The sequence below is a fragment of the Chanodichthys erythropterus genome, chromosome 15 (genome assembly GCF_024489055.1).
Source record: "Chanodichthys erythropterus isolate Z2021 chromosome 15, ASM2448905v1, whole genome shotgun sequence".
NCBI lineage: Eukaryota > Metazoa > Chordata > Actinopteri > Cypriniformes > Xenocyprididae > Chanodichthys > Chanodichthys erythropterus.
In genome coordinates this window covers 20,508,058-20,534,755 of record NC_090235.1, presented here as the reverse complement: position 1 = coordinate 20,534,755, position 26,698 = coordinate 20,508,058, and the positions used below count along the sequence as shown (strand labels likewise).

The window sequence follows — 26,698 nt, the reverse complement described above, 5'->3', positions numbered from 1 at the left end:
TTTAGGCTTCAAAATCTATAAATGTTGTGTTAACTTGTAAAGATTATCTTGATAGACAAAACGTGTAAGTGTCGTAAACACCGAGCTTATTTTCTGCGATTTTCCAAAAGTCTATGGGAAAAATGCATAGGCTTTCAACCGAGGGAACCCGTGTGCCGCTAACTTCCGGGTTGGCCTACAAAAACACGTCATCCCTGAGGTACTCTATTTCAATGCTATGTAGGCAATCAGCACTGTGATTAACATGACCAATGAAATCTGTAGAATCGGCTGCGGGGCGGGGATAGCAAAAATATCGATTTTGCGATTATTTGCAGATAATTCTTAAAATACCAAGATTAATATTTTACTCAGAGGCAGCGTGGCAATGTGGGCTATTAGTACAGCACTATATATCCTGAAGATGTCGCTGTTAAGCGTAACTAATTCAGTCAATTCACTCTCTATGTTTTGCATAATTTACAACGTTAGAAGGTTCCATGTATCAAGTTTCTCACAACGCTTTTCAGCATCGCCATTTTCCCTGAATCTTCAGCGCCACAGCAAATCATAATCATATTTTACCCGAGTAAATGTGACTGCAGTGTGTATACTTAATGTGATGACTGTGTACAGTGAAATAATAAAAAGAAACGTCTTTCTAATGAGTTGTCTTAGCGGAATTCACGGAAACATAAACGAGCCGTGTTGTCTCATTCACGAACATAAGTCGGACGTTTTAGCGAATCAAAAACACATCGCGAGTCCAATTCCATAAATGAATGACTCGAATGAATCATTATTTTCATGATTTATATCATTTACAGCTTTAGCACAGAGTAGCAAAATTAAGATTTAAACTGAAATATACCCATTTGGATAGCAAATCGAGTGAATCGAGTTTCCCTGATAGCACACGTACATCTCGAAGACGTCTATTTGATGTGTTTTTTTTACAGTGTTTGCTCATCTGCAATACGTCTATAGGACGTTTCCTGTCAGATGTCAAATAGATGTTTAGAAGATGTCTTTAAGATGTTTATGCTTTAGAATGTATGTAAAACGGACATCTTAAAGATGTCTATCAGATGTTTGTAAACAGCAGATGCTTTCCAGGTGAAGTGATCTTTAACAGACATCTTGCAGACGTATGTGTGCTATCTGGGTTGCGAATCGCCATTTTGTTTACTCGCCGTCGTCATTTCATAATAATGAAAGTGAGTAATGAACACAGTCTTATTATAGAAAAAAGAGCTGCTTATTTTGTGTCCTACGGTTTTGGAAACACAAAAGTGGGTGAATGACAGTTTAGGTGAACGATCCCTTTAATGTCGTTGCTTATGGGTTTGTTAAGCATAAAAATAGGTTTTATTTCTGTGAGCTTTGTGTGCAGTTTTGTTGTGTGAAAGTTCATTGTATTTTCATGTTTCGTCTCATTTCCTTGATAGCAATTTACTGCTAAATCAGTAACATGTTTGAAAATGTGAATTTGAAATAACCTGCTGCTAGGAAGGCATTTTCGACATTGGTTGGTGGTTATTTTTAGTATACTTGAACAGTGTGTGTATATTTTTGTACTGAGCCCCCTGCATGAAGTATCGACAAATTAAGTCATGTAATTTGGTAACTGTGTCAATAGTGGCTTTCTCATCAGTGTTACAGCAATGCAAACAGGTATATTGTGTGCTTGCTAAGAGATGTTTCACATTTTAGAAATGTTATTGAAAACCATAAGTGAGAAGTGTGTGGTTAAATGAAACAAGTATTGACAAATAAAACATGCTAAACCAGTTTCGTTTTGATCTTTTAATAAAACTTTCCATCAGTGCATCTGAGGCACTCTTTACACACTATATGTACAATCAACTCTACTGTAGTGTACAGCTCAACATAGTGTCGGGTGACCATATGTGCCATTTTCCCAGGACGTGTCCCGTCCAGGATTTGTAAATTGCCTAAAATGGCTTGAGCCCTTGCCTCTTTAATCGTGAAAGTGGTCATATCGATGTGCCCCCTGAACGCGAGGTCTGTGCAAGCCACTGTTCTTATTGACAGTCTTCATGCAATGCATTAAAATGTTGTCGTATTTGCAACGCTTTGACCGTTCTCTGTAGATCCAGCCTTCTCGCAAACCACGATTGCACGCTATTGGTAAAATAATTTTTTAATCATTACCTTGAAAACAAAACCCAAACTATATTTTATGCAACTTGGAAATCCTGGACAGGACGTGTCCTGGAAAAATGGCACATATGGTCACCCTAACATAGTGTCTTCACATTATTTTTCTTGGGGTAAAGAAATACAGTACTAACAAACATTATCTGTCAAACCTTATTCTGGAGTCTCTGGACTATTGCACGTCCTGTAGATCCCCAAAACATGATACAAACATAAATATTAAATACTATAATACATTCAAATGTGATTGTCCACATCAGTAATGAAATGAATGTGAGTAGTATGTGATTACATAGTTTTATTAGAAAATGGGAAAAGAAATCATTAAAAATAAAATTAAATCATTGTTCAATTTCAACTGGATGTGCTTGTACTGTTAAAACTGCAATATATATATATATATATTTTTCTGGGTAAATAAAAATACAGTAAAACAACTGAAAGATTCAAATGTACAATGATTTACATGTAAGAATCCAGAACTTTGTGGTAGATCATCCCCATCTACTTTAAAGCTGTAATTTGTATTAATAATCACATAAAACATTCGTTCCAGTTCATCTGCTGAAGGTTTTACGTTCTCAACATGAAGGAAGAGATTCATAAGTGTGTGTTTGTATTCCAGTGCAGATGAACATGAGGTACCGTCACCCCCATGTGCACGCGTTTGCCTCAAGCATGGGGGGTGGCAGGCGCTCGGAATCGTGGAAGATGAAGTCCAAATTTACTCTCGATGCCAGCAAACGTGGCCACGGCCAACCTGAAGCCACCGATGTGGTCAGGATTGGGCGCCGGGAGGCTGATCCGAGACTTGGGAGTAGGCTCTGCGCCAGCTGGTTTTCTGTGGTGAGGAGAGAAAAGATGGATGAGGAGGAGGAGCATTCTGCCCCGTCCTGTCAAAAAAGAATAAACAGCCTGCCTGTATAGTGAAAACAAGAATACTTTCCCCTCAAGTTATGGAACATGAAATAAATGAATAGGCCAGAACTGGTTTCTTGCTTTTCTTTTTTTCTTTTCTTTTTTTTAAATTTCCATTTAGGACACAAATCCTATTTTAGGATGTCGTCTTAACATTTTAGCTTGAATGAAATCATAATCATGTAGTAGCTCAAGTCAGTCTGTTGAAGATCCAAAACCAGACATGAATATAAAAAAATACTTTTAAACTTGAGTGTCCACATAAGCAATAAAATGTCAATGTGCTTATGTAGACGTATGATAAAGGAAATAATGGAAAAATCGACTACGTACAAAATGCATCAATAATCACTTCAAATAAATGCTGTTCTTTTGAACTTTATATTTATAAGAATCCTAAAAAAAAAAAAAATCTCACAGTTTGCTTAAAAATATTAAGCAGCACAACTGTTTTCAGCATTTATGATGAAAAATCTGTAGAATCATGTGACTGAAGATCGGAGTAATGATGCTTAAAATTCAGCTTTGACATCAAAAATATTAGTTTTTACTGTATTTTTTGATCAAATAAATGCAGCCTTGGTGAGCATTAGAGACTTCTTTCAAAAACATTACTTTTAAAAGGTAGTGTCTTAAACGCTTTGAGACAGATGGGCAACATTGGCACTGTCCTGACGAGTTTAGATCAAACACATTTGAACATGTTAATCAAGGTCATCAGGATGACTAAAAAGCTTCAGGCAGGAGAGTTTTATCAGGGTTGGAGCTAAACTCTGCAGGAAAGTGGATCTGGATGGCCAGAGTTGGGATAGTTCACCCAAAAATGAGTCATCATTTACTCCCCCTCAAGTTGTTCCAAACCTGTATGAATTTCTTTTTTCTGCTGAACACAAAAGAAGATATTTTGAAGAATGATGGTAACCAAACAGCTGATTGACAGTCATACGATGGAAGTCAATGGGGTCCATCAACATTCTTCAAAATATCTTCTTTTTTGTTAAGCAGAAGAAAGAAATTCATACGGGTTTGGTACAATATGAGGGTGAGTAACTATTCCTTTAAAATCACTGTCCCTTTAAAAACATTCCACGGGTCTCTTCTCTATTAGAATGAGCATTATAATATTATTATTTTATCATATCCATAGTACCATTGGTCATTGGTTAACAGTCATAACATGAAAGTAATTAATTTCAAAAGCAGTAATTTAGTCTCAGAAGAAATGTTTCAGATCTGAGCTACATGACTGTATGAGTTAACATTGTCATAAATACAGTCTGTACCCTGAATGGAAAGGTTTTGAGATTTTATGTTCCATAACTTGAGAGGAAAATATTCTTGTTTTTACAGTTCAGTCAGGCTGTTTATCTCCAGTAAACTTTTCGATATGACAACACGTATATTTATTAAAGTGCTCACTGAGCCACATGAATCAATATATAAACAGGTATAAAAACAAATCCACACATAGGTTTATATATATATATATATATATATATACGATGTTCTTTTATATGTGCCTGTGGTTTCTGGGTTTCAGGACAGCACAATGTTCCATGGGAAAATAAGGTCATTCTGTCCAGAACTGGAACAGACTCCAGTCAAAGCAATTCTCCCCACCTCAAATCACTTGGACACATGGAGCCATGTGGCTATGGAAGAGCATTTCTAGAAATGTCACCTCCAGGCTTCAGTGAGTCAGCTGACCCTTTCTAAATCATAAAGCGAGGGTGTTTTTCGCTTCAGCAGGAGAGATAAAGATGCCGCGGCAAACAGCTTTCAGTCCAGGCATTTGACGCTTTCTTGTGCAGCAATTAGGCCTCCCAGCCTCAGCTGTAACAAAGTGCCCGTCGAAATGAGAGTCTTTGCTACAAAGCCAGCCCTCTCTAAACAGCTATTAATGAAATTTCAGGGCATCTGACATTTCAGTGCTCTTCAAATTCACACTGTTTGCCCCAGAGTTTTTTTTTTTTTCCTAATGGAAGAAATCTAAAGTGTTACTATACCATTTTAAAGTTTTAGGAAGTGTGAGAGTCTTACTGTCCACCGAAGTCTACGTAAAACCACCTCTGCAGCAGCTCATAGGTCACCAGCGTCACTCCGAACTGCGGCGAGGAGCGAAACACACGAGCTGAGCGAGAAAAATAAACAATACGACATTCATATGAGGCTTCAGCAAGCAGTCTGTACAGATTCTACATTTATTACAAATGCTTTAGGAGAAGGTCATGTAGGAGAGCTAATACACACAATTATTAAAGGGGTCATTGATTATGATTTCACTTTTTTAAACTTTAGTTAGTGTGTAATGTTGCTGTTTGAGCATAAACAACATCTGCAAAGTTACGACACTCAAAGTTCAATGCAAAAGGAGATATTTCAGAAATTGTTGTTTAAGGACTACAACAAACGGCTGCTAGGGACTACAACGAGCTTCTTCCCAGGTTGGTGACATCACTAACTCTAAAATTTACATAAACCCCGCCCCCGAGAACACACAACAAAGTGGGTGAGGTCATGTTGGGCTGCTTTAGAGAAGAGGAAGAGTTGTTGTAGAAGAGTGTTGTTGACATGCCGTCATTTTACTCCAGACTGCTTCACAAACGAGGGTCAATTCAATGCTGGATTTACACAAAAGATTAACATGATGGCACATGCTAGTGGATGAGTTGAATCAACTCCACAGCAACTACATAAATTTACCCACTAACCATTCAGAAAGGCTGAATGTAAGGCTGAACACCGTTACTGACAATCCTCATTTTGCCTGCGTGAGATTCTTCGGCTTTGTTGTTGTTGAGCTGTTAAAGCTCCGCCCTCTTCTGGAAAGCGGCCAGGAGCAGCAGCTCATTTGCATTAAAGGGACACACACAAAAACTGTGTTTTTGCTCACACCCAAATAGGGGAAATTTGACAAGCTATAATAATAATAATAAAAAGGTATTTTGAGCTGAAACTTACAGATGCATTCTGGGGACACCAGAGACTTATATTACATCTTGTAAAACGGGCATTATAGCTCCCCTTTACTCTGTTCTTAAGTTAGCAAGATTTATAAAGAATTCAGCTCCTGTATAACTTTCATTCTTCTGTGGAAAACAAAAAGGAGTAATTTTGTTCCAAAAACAATTGCATAAAGTCCAGTGTGCTCTATAATGGGAACTGAGACTGCTCATCTCCAAAAACTATGAAAAAGCATCATAAAAGTGAAATAAAAGTTGTCCACATGACGTGTGTGCTATATTTCAAGTCTTCGGAAACCATACGGCAGTTTTCTATGAGAAACAGAGTGAAATTTAAGTTTCGCTGAAAAGCTTCCCCTATAGGTCTCAAATCACATTTATGCTTGCATTCAATTCATATGTGGCACGTCAAGATGTGTTTAACGTCAACAACATCTCATCATTGATGTCAAACCAACTGTGACGCATCCGGACACACCGGATTTAAATTGAATGAGATTTGAGAGCTACGATAGAAGTGGGCGATTTTGGTGACTAAACTTTTTGTGGTCCACTGAAGAAAAAAAATTTGTACAGGTTTGGAAAGATATAAATGGTAATGGAATTCTCATTTTTGGCTGAATTAAACCTTTAAAAGGTCCTTTATAGAGGGTATGCATCGACATCACTTTCCCGCCGGAACACGCTCCCTCAGCTGGACTGAGTGGCAAAAGAACCTGCTGCGTGACTGGATTTAATAGGGGAAACTGTGAAAACGCGAGTAAAACTAACAATTATACTAAAAGTTGGAAATGAATGTGTTCCATACAACTTGTCAAAAAATAAACCTAATCCATGGATATTGACTTGCAGCCTGCAGTCGTGTTTCCTGACATTTATATGTGCCTGATTTCGATGGTGGGGTGACACATAAAGCAAATCTGCCTGTGAATATTTTATATAACTACAATATAGGTAGGTTTAAATCCGAGTGATCACTTATATCAATGTTATATATATCGTCATATTGTCCAGCCCTAAAACATATATAGTATAGTTTTTGTCAGTGTTGTTTATTGAAAAACACCCAATTATGCAGAATTTAAGATGGAAAATATTTAATTGATGAGTTGTCAAACTAATATATAACAATACAATATATGCGGTATGATTTTACCTCAAAATCCAACGACTTGACACAAAATGATAACTGCAAATCCATGTTTCTCTGCTGGAGTCGAGCTGTTTCTGTGAATTGCAGTGATCCATTTGATTCTTTTTTTCTGTAGCTTTCGGCAGTTTTTAAATATACCTCAGGGTTTGTGTCAAATCTAATTGTACAGTCAATCACAAAGCTCTTTCCCGTTTTGGATGTGTTTTGTGTTTTTTTTCGCTACATTCAAGCTGAAAACCAATGCTGCCACTCAGTCTTTTGCCACTCAGTGGGCGTGACCGCAGTCGTAACGGTCGACGTTGATGTCACGTGCATACCCTCTCTAAAAATGTTTGTCTGTACTAAAGCATAAAAATACCAGAGTTTTGGATTGCAGAGATTTAGGAATCATGCTAAGTTCAAATACTTGTTTCTCTGACAAACAATGCTACAGCCAGTTATTCTACTTTGAAATGTGCGTTCCAGTTCAGAATGTTTTTGTTTTGGTCTGTGTGATCCTGCCCACTGCAATTTCAGCCAATAGTATTTCGACACCCCAGGTTGCCAGTTGGCGGAAAACACAACTTATTGCAGCCATGGAAGCCAACAAACGAACTGGTTTAGAGATGTACCCGACCTAAAATGTCTCAGCATCCATCTAAAAATCTCTATGACCTAAGGCATATTAAAATGCGGATAAAATCCTTTGTCCTTGTCCTCAATCTGGCAACCAAGTCTGAGGAACAGGATGCGGGGGAAACACAACTCTCTCTAATATTTTGAATTTGGACTGTAGTGCACCTTTACTGTGTAAGGTCAACTGCAAAATCCTTTGAAGCAAAAAAGCAACATTAGCATGACTAGTTTCAGGTAAGTTGGCGAGATGCACCTCCAGCTCCTTTCCAGAAGGCACGAGGCCCCTCCTCCCGAAGAATCTTCCAGAAACAGTCAATGAGTCCATTGTACGTGGTCTGGCCTGCACGGGCAGCCACTTGTAACCGGGTCTTGATAACATCAGCAGGGGTCACCAGGGATGCGGCAGGCATGCCTAAAGAGAAGTCGCACATGTCAATGAAGAGTCTGATTTGAATAACTTGAAGGATTCAGACATCGTTTTTGAGTACCTTTGATTCACATATCACATGAATGTAATTTAATTCATTTTTCAGGCCAGGATTAAAACATTAGAGTATGTAAACTCTGCGACTCCATCTATGATTAATGCACAGCGTACCATGAATTAGTTCTAGCAAATAAATACAGGCAGCCTATTTTATCACATATAATAAATATCTCAAGCGGAAAGCTCCATTTATCCAGCATTAGGCAACGTCTTTTTTATTTAAAGGTCCAGACAATGCTTAATAACGAGGCTGACATAAGCCCTGGCCCATGCTGTCCGGCACAAAGGCCACTGTGGCACCAATTCAGCTCTTAATAGCCTGAATCAGCGATAGCATTTAGTCTGAGCAGCCATGCCGCCATCACACCAACTCCACCGCATGTTCAAGAGCTTTTATTTAACATAAAATATTTATATTTGAATAATTACATGCCTTTCTCTCTGCTGGCCTGTTTCGATAGACAAACCTTCACTGGAGCACAAAGAGCATAATAAATTAGAGCATAAAAATGAATTACTGAAACTAAATTCAAATAATGTTTGTTACAAAAATAAAACTGGCAACAAATAAATGTCAGTTTTTAATATATGTGACCCTGGACCACAAAACCAGCCAACCAACAATCCATTGTATGGGTCAAAATTATCGATTTGCCAAAAATCATTAGGATATTAAGTAAAGATCATGTTCCATGAAGATATTTTGTAAATTTCCTACCATAAATATATATAATTACAGATTTTCAAATAGTTTCAAAATCTCGCCCAAATATTGTCCTATCCTAACAAAATGTAAAGCTTATTTATTCAGCTTTCAGATGATATATAAATCTCAATTTAAAAAAATTGACCCTTATGACTGGTTATGTGGTCCAGGGTCACATATGGTGAAATCTTTACAACTTGCCCATATTAAACATAAACAGGACACTAGACAGAAATAACACTAGATTTAGGGCCCTATGAAATCAGTTTTATTTTTTCCCATTTTTTCCATTTTAATTTTTTCTGGATTCCTTTTTTTTTTTTTTTTTCATTTTAATTTGTTTGGACTAAATAAAATTTTAGTAATCAAAATGCATGTCTAATTATTTAAAATCATGAAACATACACAATTTAACAGCAAATTATTAAAAGTTTAACAAAAATTAAAAAAATTTAGGGCCCTATGAAATACATGTTTTTTTCTCTTTTTTTTTTTTAAATCCATTTTTCTTTTTACCAAATTCTGTGTTTTCTGTTTTAAGTCTTCTGGATTCCATTTTAATGGTTTAATTGAATTTTAATAATCAAAAAGCATGTCTAACTAATTTAATTCTTAAAAACAACATTTATTTTTTTATTTTTTTTATCTTTCATTTTTTTCAAAACAAAAAATGTTTTGATTTTGTGTGTTTTTTCAAGAAATTCTGTGTTTAAATTTTTCTGGCAATCAAATGAAGACATAAAATATTAATTTAATTTATCTTTTAATCTCATGACATTAAACAAACTTTTTTGTTAAACAAAGTGCTGCACAACAGAGAATTACTGTTCAAATTAAAACACGGATGAAAAATTGTGATTATTCCTTAAAGAAGTTTTATTAATAATTTATTATTATTATTGTTATTAGTGTTAGTATTATTATTAAATTGAGACGTAGCTAAATTCTACTGTACAACAGTAATACATTTCTGTCACAATTTCTTTAAAGTTAAACCAAACTTTTATTTTGACGAGTTGCCGTGAAGACCTTTGAGTTTCTGTGTGTTTATGATATGATGAACGGTAAAACGCTCATGAAGTGACTCTCAGAGCTGCTCTGGAGATGAAGTCCACGCGTTCATGACAGAGGCCGAAAACACCGCAAGCATCATACGTGCCTCAGTGTGTGTGTGAGGTAAATGAAACCGCGTGTCGGCTCAATTTAATCACGCAGAGACACACAGAACATGCAGGATTCATATTTAAATAGTGTTTTTGGAGTTTAATATTCACAGACACTAGTCTATATCGCGATTTAAGTGATTGAAGTGTGCAGACCTACTTTTTATTTATTCACCAAAAATATGACAAATTCCGTGACATTCCACGCTATACAGTAAATTCCGTTTTCATAACAGGATTCCGTTCGCGTTTTCTAGATATAGAATTCTAGTGAAAAGAAAAAAACTAAACACTGAAGACAAATTAAAAATGCAATACATACATCCATTTACACAAGAACATGCAGAAGTAGGGGATAAAGCCAACTGTACATTGGTCGATGCCCTAGAAGTCTGCCTGCTTCACCAATAATGGCACACAAACTGAGCGTGTAATTAAATTTCCCGAACTGACTGTAAATCACTAATTGCCTTGAAGCTCGAATTGCTGATAAATGGTAGACTGAGTGATACATGCCATAAGAACATACCTAACCATAAAAACTTGCTTTAAACCATCTGACAGATATAAAACATTGGGAAAGACAGGAATGCTAAGCTCTTTCTGACCATGTATGGCTTTTCGATCTCGTATCATGCTCACGTCAAGAAGCAGTAAATCTAAAAAGGCAAAAAGGATTAGAAATAAATATTAATTCTCTTTCACTTACATTCCAAACCATACTGGCTTGGCTAAAGATATGGTCTTTTAAACATTGTTTTCTTAAAGATGAACCACAAGAGTAAAATATTAAAAACAACATCAGATCTGGATCGTATTTAATACGTGACGAGGAAAGAGAGACTTGTAAAAATATAGCAAGTCAGATCTTGGATGTGTTGTCCTGGTCATGCCAGTATCGTAGGATCTGTTTATTGCTCCAGCAGTATGGCTACTTTGGGACTTTGAGATATTTTTTTCCTCTTTTAACACTCTCAAAGCTCAAAGCACAAACTTCCAGCCCCTTTATATTAAACAGTGGAAAATATCCAACCCTTGGCAGGCGCGCTGCACTTCAAAACACAGCCTAAATCACTGAGCACTCTAATTACGGCCAACCACAATGGAGCCAGCGGTGGCAGGCGGCTACCGGAGAGTGCGTGGTGGCTTACCCGCCAGCGCCCCTGCCAGCAAAAGCCTGCCAGGTCCCACTCGCCCTTCTTCGTCGGTCAGGGCCGCCTTGGTGTGTGCGTAGCAGGGGAAGTAGATGGCCGAGAAGGGGATGTCTCTCAGGAAACAGGCTTTTGCACCCTGGGGGCCAGAAAGATGGACGCATGATGTCGAGTCAAAGACATAAATATTTCATGAGAAAGAGAGCATTTTTTATTCAGGGACCGCAGTAGTGTAGTATTGTGAGGTATTCTGGGATTTGGTTTATGGTGTGTTAATGTCAACCCTTTGGAATGAGTCTGTTTTGTGCCTTTTCTGACTTGTCACATCAAATAATCTTTCACCATGCTGTTTTTTCTTTGATGGAACGGTCGCGGAGACTATTTTTGTGTCTGTCACTGTAAACAAAACCGTACACTGTAAAAAAATTATTGTGATTTTAACAGTAAAAGACTGTGAAAAACTGTTAATTGGTTAACAGAGTTTCTGTACTATATATGGTGAATAACTGTAATACATCTAACCGTACATTAAATGTAATTTTACAGTAAAATACCATTCAATCTACAGTTTTTGGAAGTAAAAAATAAGTTATATAATTTACAGTAAAAAAAAAACGTAAACTGACATTCCCTAATTGAAAATCCCTATATGACACTTCACATTAATGTATTTTAGTTGAAATAACTGTTTCTTTTCAGCTTTTTCTAATCAGTTATGTACATTATAGGGTTTTATGTTACATCTAATGTTGTTAAATTAATGTTTATTGCATTTTTTAAATGTCACAGTAAACAAGGCTGTACACTAAAAAAAAATGATTTTAACGGTAAACGACTGTAAAAATGCTACTGTGAAAAACTTAATTGGTTTAAAGTTTATAGTACACAAAAGTAAAAACGTTTACGTATTATATATGGTAGATAACTGTAATAGATCTAACTGTAAATTAAATGTAATTTTACAGTAAAATACCATTAAATGTACAGTTTTTGAAAGTAAAACAGAACAAGTTACTGTACAATTTACAGGAGAAAAACACATAAATTGACATTCCCAGAATTCCCTACGGGACACTTCAAATTTGATGTATTTTTGTTGAAATAACTGTTTCTTCTTAGTTTTTTTCTATTCAGTTATGTATATTAGGGTTTTATGTTACATCTAATGTTGTTAAATTAATGTTTATTGCATTTTTTTAATGTCACAGTAAACAAGGCTGTACACTAAAAAAAATGTGATTTTCACGGTAAACGACTGTAAAAATGCTACTGTGAAAAACTTAATTGGTAAACAAAGTTTACGTACTATATATGTTGGATAACTGTAATAGATCTAACTGTAAATTCAATGTAATTTTACAGTAAAATACCATTAAATTACAGTTTTTGGAAATAAAACAGAACAAGTTACTATATAATTTACAGGGGGAAAACACATAAATTGACATTCCCAGAATTTGAAACACTTCAAATTTGATGTATTTTTGTTGAAATAACTTTCTTCTTAGTTTTTTCTTTTCAGTTATGTATATTAGGGTTTTATGTTACATCTAATGTTGTTAAATTAATGTTTATTGCAATTTTTTTATCTCACCATAAAGCCGTACACTGTAAAAAATTAACCATTTTAACAGTAAAAGACTGTAAAAATACTACGGTGAAAAACTGTTAACAGAACGATTCAATACTATATACAGTGATTCAATGTAATTTTACAGTAAAATGCTGTTAAATTTACAGTTTTGGAAGTAAAAAAATATAAGTCATTGTATAATTTACAGTAAAAAAAAAACAATTCTCTACATGACACTTCACATTTGATGTATTTTTGTTGAAATAACTGTTTCTTCATAGTTTTTTTTCTAATCAGTTATGTACATTATACGGTTTTATGTTACATCTAATTGTTGTTAAATTAAAGGTTTTTTTTTAATGTCATGTGTGTTACCATGATGGTGTTTAGTGTTTGTGTAAATGACACTGTGCACCTTATTTATTAGTTTATATCTTCTCAGCTGGTGGAAAAGCTGCTTGTGATGAACTTTGATTCATCATGTGACTCTCATATCACCACTGTGTTTGGTGGTTGTCGGTGTATTATAAAGGTACAAAACAGATATTAGTATTTCAATAGGTTGTTAAATAAACATATATAACATAAATAACTTAAATTTACAGTAAAATACCATATTTCATTATCTGATATAACAGTTAGTGAAATATGGTATTTTACTGTAAATTTAAGTTAAATCTATAAAACCTAAAATGTTACTACCGTATTTTTACGGTGAATTTCTGGCAAGCACATCTGCCGTTTTTTTACCGTAAATTTAACAGAATTTTTTTTTACAGTGTACCTTCAACGGGATTCGGTTTCCTCGTCTCCAGCGCTCTGGCGAGCAGCCAGGAGTGAAGAAACAGAGAGATTTTCCTCTCAGCAGAACGCTTTAAAGCCCGGCTGAAGTGCGCTTTAGACAGGCTTCATTAAACTCGCAAGGTTAATCTGCAGCGTGTACACAGGTATCGCAGATAGCCGAGGTATCTCTTTCCTGAAGCGATCTTTGTGCTCTCCTGAGGGCCAGGGCAGACTGCCTGCTGCGAACCCAGATAAAAATCACCCCTGCGTCCAAAAGGCCCGGCCTGGCTCATCTGCGTTTGGCAGAGCCCGGAGCGCCGGAGGTGAAGGTTGTGTTAATGTGGGAACATCTGGATCCACTGGCCCTCAGTGTGCATGATAACTCGCCAACCGCACACTCGCAGGTGTGTGTGTGTGTGTGTGAATGTGATATGAAGTGTGTGTGTGCTGAGGCTCTTCATTTTGGAGCATGGGCAGGGAGTGGTGGTGGAGGCCCTGCAGCGGCAGAAGGGGAGAGGCGGGGTAATTAGGCTGACAAAGACAGCTCTGTGCCTGGGCCGGACCCTGAGGAGCCAGGCCGTCTGAGAGAAGCAGGCTGCAGCGCGTCTCCTGCACTCAAAGCACATTGTCCGCGCGGCTCAGGAGAGACACAGATGGAGGGGAGGCACCGGATTCAACATTCTTACACACACAGGCTGTTGTGTGCCGTAGTGACCCCCCTCCGACCATGACTCTGAAATAAAGGCTTCTTTCCCACGACAGGCTGACAGGTGAGCCCTGGAGACTTACCTGCCTCGGCCAGACGACAGGAGCGCAGGCTTTTTTCCAGTGACCAGCCATCTGATTTACTGATAAGTGAAGCACATTCTACTGTAATCTACTGAGTGATATCGAAACTGTATGTGAGATATTGCTACTTAAGAGACAACATGAGAAATAAAAGGCTCAGTGTAAAAGAGCTGTGGTCCTTGTGCAGGCAAAGTGGGTTTGAGTCTGACTTATATACATACATGCATAACTATATATATATGCATATTCTGTATATATATATATATATGTATATACACACACACACACACACACACACACACACACACACACACACACACACACACACAGTTAGGACACATTACAATTGTTTTTGTTTTTGAAAGAAGTCTCATCAAGCCTGCATTTATTTGATCAAAAATACAGAAAAAAAAATAGTAATATTGTGAAATATTATTACAATTTAAAATAATTAATTTATTTCTGTGATGCAAATCTGAATTACTCCAGTCTTCAGTGTCACATGATCCTTCAGAAATCATTATACGCTGATTTATTATCAATGTTGTAAACAGTTGTGCTGCTTAATATTTTTTGGGACCTGTGATACTTTTTTCAGGATTCATTGATGAATAAAAAGTTAAAAAGGACAGCAAAATAGAAATGTTTTCTAACAATATAAGTCTTTGCTATCACTTTTTATCAATTTAACACATCCTTGCTGAAAAAAAGTATTAATTTCTTAAAAAAAACAAAAAAAAATTACTGACCTCAAACTTTTGAATGGTAGTGTATATTGTTACAAAAGATTTCTATTTTAAATAAATGCTGTTCTTTTTTAACTTTTTATTCATTAAAGAATCCTGAAAAAAGTATCACAGGTTATAAAAAAAATATTAAGCAGCACAACTGTTTCCAGCATTGATAATAAATCAACATATTAGAATGATTTCTGAAGGATCATGTGACACTGAAGACTGGAGTAATGATGCCGATGAAAATTCAGCTTTACATCACAGAAATAAATGATATTTTAAAGTATATTAAAATAGAAAGCCATTTTGTTCAATTGTAATAATATTTTACGATATTACTGTTTTTTTCTGTATTTTTGATCAAATAAATACAGGCTTAATGAGAATAAGAGAATTCTTTCAAAAACATTAAAAATAGTAATGTCCAAACTTTTGACCGCTACTATGTATATGTATATTCATCAATGATCCTGAATCCCGAAGATATGTATCACAGTTTCCATGAAAATATTACTATAAAAACTGTTTTCAACACTGATAGTAATAAGAAATGTTTCTTGAGCAGCAAATCAGCATATTAGAATGATTTTTGAAAGATCATGTGACACTGAAAACTGGAGAAATGATGCTGAAAATTCAGTTATTTTAAATATTACTGTTTGTACTGTAGTTTTTGATCACCTTTGTGAGGAGACTTCATTCTAAAACAATATATATATATATATATATATATATATATATATATATATATATATATATATATATATATATATATATATATATATAAATTTTGAATGGTAGTCTGTGAATATATATATATGCTGTTGAGACAGAGCTGTGGCCTAGCAGTTAGAATTTAAGTTTTCCTCTTCCTCTTATTATTTACTGTCCTCTTTACTGCTTCTATAAATAAATAAATAATTAAAAAAGTGAACATCAGTTATTATTACAGCAAAGAACAACATCAAGCATCTACATATAATTAGCACCACACATAACACCTACGCAGAGGTGAACACGCCTCATTCATCTCTCTCCAGCTGTCCATTAATGTCAGAGAACACAGCCACTGCATGAGATACGACCCAACACCATCATGGCAGTCCCCACAATGTTGTTTACACCAAAACACTCGCTCTCCGCAACCTCCTGCGCTCCAAGCCTCAGGAATGCCGCCCTGCATCCCTGCTCAGATGCATTCAGCAGCAACAGAATAACTGGAGATCTCCGCCTGCAGTGCTGCTGAGCCTCATGGGGAAAACAGGACACAAAAGCAGCACTCAGGGAGCCGTGGAGCATTCACGGATCTGAGAGGCTGGTGCTACCTGGCCGGACTGCTACAGCAGTCCGCAGGGGGTGGATTGAGGCACGATGGTGTGTGTGGGTGGGTGTGGAGACTTGCTGGAGAATGTGGAGTATGACTGAGGCACTCTGGGATATAAGAGGGAGTGTAGGGAGTGAATTCGCAGGTGGGAGGCGCTAGAGAGCTGAGGATGCTCCTCTGGGTCTTTAGTGTGGTAGGAGGTGGGTCCGACTGTATTTTCGAGAGATGTTTGAGGAGACATTAAATATACAAAGTCTTAAAGGATTAGTTCGCTTCAGAATTAAAATTTCTTGATAATTTACTCACCCCCATGTAATCCAAAATGTTTGTGTCTTTCTTTCTTAAGTCAAAAAGAAAAGGTTTTTGAAGAAAACATTCCAGGATTTTTCTCTATATAGTGGACTTCAATGGGGACCAATGGGTTGAAGGTTCAAATGTCAGTTTCAGTGCAGCTTCAAAGGGCACTACACGATCCCAGCCGAAGAATAAGTCTCTTATCTAGCAAAAAAATCGTTATTTTCTAAAAATAATAATAATTTAAAAAAAAGTACATAATTTTTAATCACAAATGCTCATCTTGCACTAGCTCTGTGTTGACACACATTACGTAATCACGTTGGAAAGGTCACGCAATGCATAGGCAAAAGTATCAATCCATTGTCTACAAAAGCAAACGTGCAAGGACTAAGTCAAACAAAAACAGGTCAAACAGTAAAAAGGTAAAACAACAATGTTTGACATTTTGAAGTTGGAGAAGAAAATTATAAAGAGTTTTTCAGAGCAGTGCAAGATGAGCATTTGTGGTTAAAAAGTAGCCTATATACTTTTTTTTTTTTTTTTTTAATGACCGAGCGTTTCACTAATTAAGACCCTTATTCCTCGTCTGGGATCATGTAGAGCTCTTTGAAGCTGCACTGAAACTGACATTTGGACCTTCAACTCGTTGGTAACCACTGAAGTCCACTACATGGAGAAAAATCCTTGAATGTTTTCCTCAAAAACCTTCATTTCTTTTCAACTGAAGAAAGAAAGACAAACATCTCGGATGACATGGGGGTGAGTAAATTATCAGGAAATTTTTATTCTGCAGTGAACTATTCCTTTAAATGAACATTTAAAAAAAAAAAAAAAAACTATATACTAAATTAAATAAAGAGTCTTAAATGTCTTTTTGCATAATACCAATCCTAGTATGTAGGATTAAGAATGCATGTTTTTTTTAGAAATATATCACATCCCCTTAATTTATATTACCATAGAACAATATAAATAAATATAAACTACTATTGAAACGTTTGGGGTTGAAAAAAGAAGAACGAATTATTATGTTCACCAACACAGCATTTACTCGATCAAAAATACAGTAAAAACAGTCATTTTTTTAAATTGCAAATTAAAACAACTGCTTTCTATTTAAATATATATTAGAATATAATTTATTCATTTTCAGCATCATTACTCCAGTCTTCAGTGTCACATGATTCTTCAGAAATCATTCTAATATGCTGATTTGCTGCTCAAAATACATTTCTTATTATTATCAATGTTAAAATCATTCATAATTCTTTTTCAGGATTCTTTGATGAATAGAAAGTTCAAAAGAAGAGCATTTATTTGAAATAGAAATCCTTTGTAACATTATAAACGCCTTTATTGTCACTTTTTATAAATATAAATGATATCTAATTAATGTAATGAGCATAGTGAATTTATCTGATGTATAGTAGATATATCTGATGTATGCGAATTAGGTTTCAGGCTGTTTTGTGCGAGTGAGACATACCTTGTACAGGCCGAAGAAACCCAGGTCACGGATGACAGAGAGAGCGCTGACGCGTGGCCCTGTGGTGATTTCTCCTGCCACCTGCAGACGGATCTTCACAATCTCCAGAGGGTTTGTGAAGATCACCTGAGATCCCCCGGCCTGAAGATCAACAACACAAGCATACCTCGCAGAGCTTCATAGACAATCATGTTTTTGAGTGAGAAATGTAAATGTACGTGCAGATCATCTGAGGTAACTGTTGTAGATACATTCTGATGAACTCAAAGTGAAAAAACAAAAATGACAAAAGGGAAGTAATGTGATATTCTTGTTTTAAGAGAACAATGCTTTAAACTGGGCCCTGAGAATGATTGTGCTATTGTCACTCTTTGTAGGAGGACGAGGAGGAGGTTGAATCTGCCAAAGACAGACGGTGTCTGAAACATCACACAGAACGCAGGCCCCTGGGGGCCTCTCAAAAAAACAACCTCATGTCTCCAACCTTGTACTTGTGAGGCAGATAAAAAGCATCTGCAGGTTGGAACAGGTTCCTCCGAGCTCTTTGAAATGGTTCGAGTTTGACATGACAGCATCTGAAGCTGCAACAGAAGCATTTAAACGCGTCTCGCCAAAGAGGCTGGCCGCTTGCCGCCTCCGTGCCCTATCTTTCCTGTTGCTCCTAGTTACTGAGGCTGCACACAGAAAAGCAGAGCAGTGTAATTAGATGGAAATCAGTTTCCATGGATTTCTTCTCCTTCCCTCAGCCCTCCTTTTGAATACATAAGGGCCTTACTGTTTGTTTGTTGTTGATTTTATTCCTCCATTCTTTCAGAGATATTAACGTACGGGGCCGTCTTACGGGAATCTGGTAAATGAGTCTCGAATCTCACAAGTGCGCACATTTAAAAATCCCATTGAGTACGAGGCAGCATATTTAAAAATAAAGATCATTATCATCTCATTGAAGGTGCACTTTAAATAGGACGGAGTAGATTAACCCACACTTCCCTTCCAGAGGAAATTACAGCTCGACATGCAGAAAGGGCTGCTTACCTTTCAGAACTCAGTTACGACTTAATAGTTGGCACAATTCGTGAATACAGTTTATTTTTGTGTTCAATTATCTTTTTTTTTTTTAAGTATTAGAAGGACAAATCCCATGTTTTCTTTTGTTTTTTTTGTGAGAAGAATTAGAAATATTAGCTAAACTATTATCTAACATAAAATTAATCTAGCATGAAAAAACCTTTAAAATAGACTTGCTTTGTCCTGTCCCACATCAGAGGTCTTGACATTCTCCTTTGTATCTAACAATTAAAATTAGTTTAAATCAAATGCATTTTCACAATTGACTGAAAAGTTATTTAATTCATGGTCACACACACACACACAAAAAAAAAATGTATATACTTAAAACATATATATATATACACAGGTGCTGGTCATATAATTATAACATTTTTTTCACCAATTCCATTCAAAAAGTGAAACTTGTATATTATATTCATTCATTACACACAGACTGATATATTTCAAATGTTTATTTCTTTTAATTTTGATGATTATAACTGACAACTAAGGAAAATCCCAAATTCAGTATCTCAGAAAATTAGAATATTGTGAAAAGGTTCAATATTGAAGACACCTGGTGCCACACTCTAATCAGCTAATGAACTCAAAACACCTGCAAAGGTCATTAAATGGTCTCTCAGTCTGTAGGCTACACAAACATGGGGAAGACTGCTGACTTGACAGTTGTCCAAAAGACAACCATTGACACCTTTCACAAGGAGGGCAAGACACAAAAGGTCATTGTAAAAGAGGCTGGCTGTTCACAGAGCTCTGTGTCCAAGCACATTAATAGAGAGGCGAAGGGAAGGAAAAGATGTGGTAGAAAAAAAGTGTACAAGCAATAGAGATAACCGCACCCTGGAGAGGATTGTGAAACAAAACCCATTCTAAAATGTGGGGAAGATTCACAAAGAGTGGACTGCAGCTGGAGTCAGTGCTTCAAGAACCACTACGCACAGACATATGCAACACATGGGTTTCAGCTGTCGCATTGCTTGTGTCAAGCCACTCTTGAACAACAGACAGCGTCAGAAGCGTCTAAAGACAAAAAGGAATGGACTGCTGCTGAGTGGTCCAAAGTTATGTTCTCTGATGAAAGTACATTTTGCATTTCCTTTGGAAATCAGGGTCCCAGGGTCTGGAGGAAGAGAGGAGAGGCACACAATCCACGTTGCTTGAGGTCCAGTGTAAAGTTTCCACAGTCAGTGATGGTTTGGGGTGTCGTGTCATCTGCTGGTGTTGGTCCACTGTTTTTTCTGAGGTCCAAGGTCAACGCAGCCGTATACCAGGAAGTTTTAGAGCACTTCATGCTTCCTGAATTTGGGATTTTCCTTAGTTGTAAGTTATAATCATCAAAATTAAAAGAAATAAACATTTGAAATATATCATATTTATTCTAATTATATGACCAGCACCTGTATGTGTGTATTATATATATATATACTGTGGCTAGTGGTTTTCCAAAGTTATTAGCCACTCAGCATTTTCACTGGCCACCATTTTGACATTGATACCATGGGGGGGGAAAAAAAGCATATAGATATTTTTAATATTATCTCATAATTTGGCAGTAGGTATATTAGGCTGCTGTCACTTTAATACCTGATGCACGGATCCAATATACTGTTACCCATGCGTTTTCTTTCTCAACTGTTTACGTTCACTTAAAACATGACTGACTGTTTACGTGAATACTCACCAAGACTGGCATTGCATTTTGACAATATTTTGTGTGTATTTGACTGTTTAAGTGCAAAAAGAAGCGAAAAATAACTCAATTTAATACTGAGAGGCGGCTATATGTGCGCGCATTTTGGGTGGAGCACAAAATCTGCGTACAATCCCATGCCGAAATTCAAGCCCTTTAACACCAGCAATAATCATCTGGAGCAAATGAGACAAGTGAGTGAGGTGGGTTTATGTGTCAACTCGCTGTCGGAGAGATGAGAAAGCAAGAAAGCGCAGCTGGTATTGTGTATCTATTCTTTGGAAAATGAGTATTGGAAGTGATATTTCAGTATCAACATGTATCAAAAAATCTATATTTTTTAAAAACACCACATTGCACTTGGTTTATTATTTCAGATGCCTTATTTCAGTAGGAGTGACTACGTTACACGCCACAGCTGAAATCCATCCGCATTTGGCGGTTGTTGATGTTGTTGATGTCAAGCAACAACAACTCACTGCATGATGGATCCTATAGAATGCCATTAGAATGCATATTTATATCATTATATAATTAAGCAATATCACACAAGTAACGAGTACAATTTCACACGAGTGATGTTTTTGTCTCGAATGCAAATGTGATATTGATTTCATACAACAGTTCAATAAATAAGAAGTTATTATTATGTTATATTTAGACACAACATTGTCATATATATATATATATATATATTCCTTTAATTTGTGACACCGAACTTTTGTTACATTATTTGGATTCTTTCAACAGCATAAGCAAATTTAAACTATAAATAAATCACATCCTATATTCTCTTTTCTTACACAATTGTAATGTTGAATGCATAAAGCTCACTTTTAAACCCTGTTACCCAAACGATCTAAGAATATTAAAGCTCTCAAAAGCAAAAGTTCCAAATTTCAACCCTGTTAAAATTGTGTTTAATTTTTATGTTTATTGCTTAATTACACAAGTCACAATCAACATTTTCTGAAGGTTAAGTACTTCCTATCACAAAAAAAAAAAAACAAAACATAGTTACGAGTTTCCCATCCTACTTTGTATCCTATTCATGGAAAATGCCACTTATTTATGTGGAAAGTAATCTTTTATGGTTAATTATGGCATCAGGGCTGAGAGCAACCTTTTTTCAAACTTGTTTTGGAAAGGAATAATGCACTAAAGGAGACGGCCAGGTTATTAGCAGCATTAATTGGGTACTAATTGGATATTTAAAAAGTTACACAAAGAGAACAAGCAACAAGCAAACAAGAACATCGGTTAGAGGGAGACAAAAGATCAATCACCTCTGGAGGAGAGACAGTTTAAAGAGCGAGAAGCACGCGTTGCAACGTGACTGCAAGAAATGCGATTTGAGTGCAGAGTGAGCCAGCGTCGGCTCGATAATTCGGTGGTAATTACAAGGCAAGGTAATCCCCAGAGGCACTGAGAGCGTGCGTGCGTGTTTGGGGGGGGGGTGCTTACCGAATACACGGTCTACTGGCGAGAAGAGCAACTGAAGACAAATACTTACGCACACCAAGCGCGTCAGCACCACACACATAAAACACTACAGTCTTCTAAAAACAATACCTCAGTGCCAGACACAAACATTAGCCTCCCTTCATTAATATCGCTCACATTCCTCACACTTAAACATGGATTACACAAGCTTTATGCATAGAAATAGAAGCACTGCGATAAAAAAAAAAGTTTCGCAACAGACTAACAAACCATTACAAATGCTGAGAAATACCGGACAAGCTAAATTACACAGCTCGCACTGCAAATGAACAAAGCGTCACTGTGTGCGTGCCACGGTTTTTCCCCACTCTCTACGGCACTTTGCATTGGCTAAGCGAGTATTTTGAGTAACCCAGCCCTCAAATGAAGGCCAGCAACAACCAGATAAGAATCCAGCCAACTGCTTGGCCAGCGAAGCATGCTGTTCTTACCAAATGATCAACTCTTGGCAACTGTCAAGGGCCTAATTCAAAGGGTTCAATGGGAGAGGAGAGGAGCTTAAAGGGATAGTTTACCCAAAAATGAAAATTATCCCATGATTTACTCATCCGCAAGCCATCCTATGTGTATATGACTATATTCTTTCAGACGAACACAATCAGAGATATATTTAAAAATATCCTGAGTCTTCCAAGCTTTATAATGGTTGTAAATGGGGAGCGTGTTTTGAAGCCCCAAATAAATGCATTCATCCATCATAAAAGTAATCCATACGGCTCCAGGGGGTTAATAAAGGCTTTCTGATACGAAAAATATTCATATTTAAAACTTTAAGTATTGCGTCAGGGGTTACTCTTGTGGCGCAAGTCGACTTGTGCAGTATCTGTACGGTCATCTGGCGAAAGCCAGTTATTTTAGATTATAAAGTTTTAAATTTCTTTATCAAATCTTTATTAACTGCCTGGAGATGTATGGACTATATTTATGATGGACGGATGCATTTTTTTTGGGGGGGGGCATCAAAACACGCCCCCCGTTCACTACCATTATAAAGCTTGGTAGAGAAAGGATATTTTTAAATATATCTCCGATTGTGTTCATCTGAAAGAAGATAGTCATATACACCTAGGATGGCTTGAGGGTGAGTAAATCATGGGATAATTTTCATTTTTGGGTGAACTGTCCCTTAAAAATGTAAAAAAACAACAACATTTTAATCCCAGCAGTTCCATAACCCTCACCATCTCTTGCTTTTCCCCTCTCGTTTTCTGTGATTTTACTCTCCTCCTTCAGACGTGCACATTCATGGTGCACAAATCAGCAGTCTAGTCTTTTCCCTCTCAAACCAAATAAATAGATTTGATTTGCAGTGGCTGCAGTGTCAATAAACACGGCTTTGAGCGAGCGGCGCGTGTACAGGCGTGAGAAAGGGAGCGGATCCTGCCAGGCCAAACACTGGGGATTCGATGCGGGATGAAAGGAGCTGTCAGAGAAATCAGAAGAGGAAAAACACATCTCCGTAGCACAAGCTGCCTTTCTGAGCTGACTTCATCTGCAACCAACCCGATGTTTCCATGGCCATCTCTTTTCAAATCTCAGAGCAGAGATCATGTGGGCTAAATGCACTCATGTTGGTATATTCGAGACTCGCAATCATCTAAGAGTCATTTTTAAAAGGAAACCCACGCGTGTAGAAATGTTTTAGCGATCACTGTCATATGAAAGAGGCTCTTTCAATGTCCTGGGTCGGGGGAGACATGAAGAAGCAGGGTCTGGTTTTGACAGGTCTCAGGTATGACACAAACAGGAAGGCTAGTATTCTCTGAAACTTGAACTGACGGAATTCACTTTCACACAGATCTGACAAGAACGAGCTGAAGCTCATGGAAACGATGTATTAATAGCGTCAGTCGCTTCTAATGAAAAGGGTAAGTGATCCCCCCTCATGCTCGAGAACCGGCAGCCGTGGGGCGGCAGACTATGATTTAGAGGTGAGATGACAGAGGAGAAGTGTTTTTATACATGTTTTTAAACACTGATGGGGCTGAAGTGTCTTTTCAATCACCTCACAAAAGGAGAGAAGTGTTCCCTAAGGCCAAGGCTTAGACCTCAAAGTCCACTGACATTCAAAACTAAACTCCTTTTTGTCAGTGTACTGTTACTGCATGATGTATGGATTATGTTTGCGTATCAAAGCAAAGAGCTACTCACACATCCGCCAGCCAAGATTTCAGCATGTAGAGGAACGCTGCCATCTTTTTGCATTGTCTTTCCTCTCACAAAGTCGTTAACCTGTTGAGAAAAAAAACAATGTAGCGTCGGCTATTGTTTCTTCAAGGAAGACATCTACACATGCATAGTTTTGCAATTTTTTGCAGAATTCAAATGCTTCTTGCAAGTTGTTTGTGGGTGGCTTTAGCACTCAATTCAATAAAGGAATTATACAACAAGTGACTTAATTTAAATGGACACAACTAAACTGGTTAAACTGGATTGCATGCAGTTAGTGAATAAGACATGCTTTTTGTCACAATTATGAAATAAAGTGGCAATTGTGTGTCATAAAGTCACAACTGAGATATAGTCACAATTTTGATATAAAATGGCAGCCGAAAGCTGTGAGATATAAAGTCAAACGTGAGATTAAAAGTTGCAATTTTGAGATATCCAGTCAAAATTTTGAGATAAAAAGTGGCAGCTGACAGCTGTGGTATAGAGTCAAATATGAGATTAAAAATTGCAATTTTGAGATATCAAGTCGAAATTTTGAAATATAAAATAGCAATTTTGAGACATAACTTGGCAGCTGTGAGATGTGAAGTCACAACGGAAATAAAGTCACAACTGTGAGATTTTGAGATATCCAGTCAAAATTTTGATATAAATTTGCAATTGTGAAATATAAAGTTGTAAAAGTCACAATTCTGAAATATAAAGTAGCAGCTGACAGCTGTGAGATATAGTCAAATGTGAGATTAAAAGTTGCAATTTTGAGATATCAGTCAAAATTGGTACAAAGTTGCAATTGCGAGATATAAAGCCATAATTTTGAGACATAAAGTTGCCATTTTGAGATATAATCAAACCTGTGAGAAAAATAATGCAATTCGGAGATATCCAGTCAAAATTTTGATATAAAGTTGCACTTTTGAGATATAATCATAATTTTTAGATATAAATTGGCAGCTGTGAAATGTAAAGTCACAACTGAGATAGTCACAACTGTGAGATTTAATCACAATTTTGAGATATCCAGTCAACATTTTAACATAAAGTTGAAATTGTGAGATATAAAGTCACAATTTTGAGGTATAAAGTGGGTGACAAAAAGTGTGAGATAAAAAGTCAAATGTGAGATTAAAAGTTGCAAATTTGATATATCCAGTCAAAATTTTGATATAAAGTCACAATTTTGAGATATAAACTCAATCGCAACTGTGATGTAAATTTGCAATTGTGAAAAAGTCGCAAGTGTGAAATATGAAGTTGCACTGCGAGATACAAAGTCACGATTGTGAGATAAAACTATGAAAAATAAAGTATAAGTGAGCCTGCTGATGCCCAACGCAAGAATGCAAGAATGTAAGAATGTATACCGCTTTGACAGGGGATCAAACAGAAACCAGATTCACTTCTTTTTCAAGGGGCTAAGGCGAGGCACTGAAATCAGGCAGCAGGCGGGCGAGAAAAGCAGAGGGGTGTATTTCCGAGGAGTTAAGGTCTTTGGTTTTAAGAGGCCACGCTGATGTGGTGAAGGCAGAGCACTTACTGTAAGCTTTATGGCTTTCTCGGGAGCCACGCCCAGAAGCTGCGGTACGAGGCCTATAATTAGAAAACAAGTTGATTAAAAAAGACAGGGGTGAGGGAAGCACGACTTTCCTCAATATAAAAGCTGCAGCGCTGCCTCCAATTCCCTATCATCCACACACTAATGAACACTATTGATGTGGAGTGCTTAAATATTGGAAACTTAACAGTACTACAAACTCTTTTTCCCTTTAAAAACAGCCTTAACCAAAGTTTACACAGCCCTCAATTACAACACAGATTTCTGGCTTAGACAAAAATAAACTAAATAATCTGATTTAAAAGTGATGACCCACCCCCGGCAGTAACAAACAAACTCAGTAATGTGGGCATACTCTACCAGTCCAAATAGGCCACACAGCTAGATGAATACAAAAACATTTCC

General features: G+C 36.8%; 1 protein-coding gene across 2 annotated transcripts in view; it reads right to left on the bottom strand.

The window, feature by feature from the left end:
* Positions 1-1,773: 1,773 nt before the first annotated feature.
* LOC137037348 (electrogenic aspartate/glutamate antiporter SLC25A13, mitochondrial) overlaps positions 1,774-26,698 on the bottom strand; it is a 55,956-nt gene continuing 31,031 nt past the window's right edge. Inside the window, exons 12-19 of one of the 2 annotated variants that reach the window (XR_010897276.1) lie at positions 26,276-26,328; positions 24,718-24,798; positions 18,303-18,443; positions 11,317-11,455; positions 8,063-8,221; positions 5,119-5,209; positions 2,240-3,001; positions 1,774-1,863 (exon numbers count right to left, since the gene is read on the bottom strand). Coding sequence is in view for 1 of the 2 variants with exons in the window: in XM_067411272.1 (XP_067267373.1) it covers positions 2,833-3,001; positions 5,119-5,209; positions 8,063-8,221; positions 11,317-11,455; positions 18,303-18,443; positions 24,718-24,798; positions 26,276-26,328 (833 nt within the window). In the remaining variant the exon portion in view is untranslated. Of the gene's footprint in view, positions 3,002-5,118; positions 5,210-8,062; positions 8,222-11,316; positions 11,456-18,302; positions 18,444-24,717; positions 24,799-26,275; positions 26,329-26,698 lie in introns of both variants that reach the window. The other variant, XM_067411272.1, reaches the window with a different exon arrangement.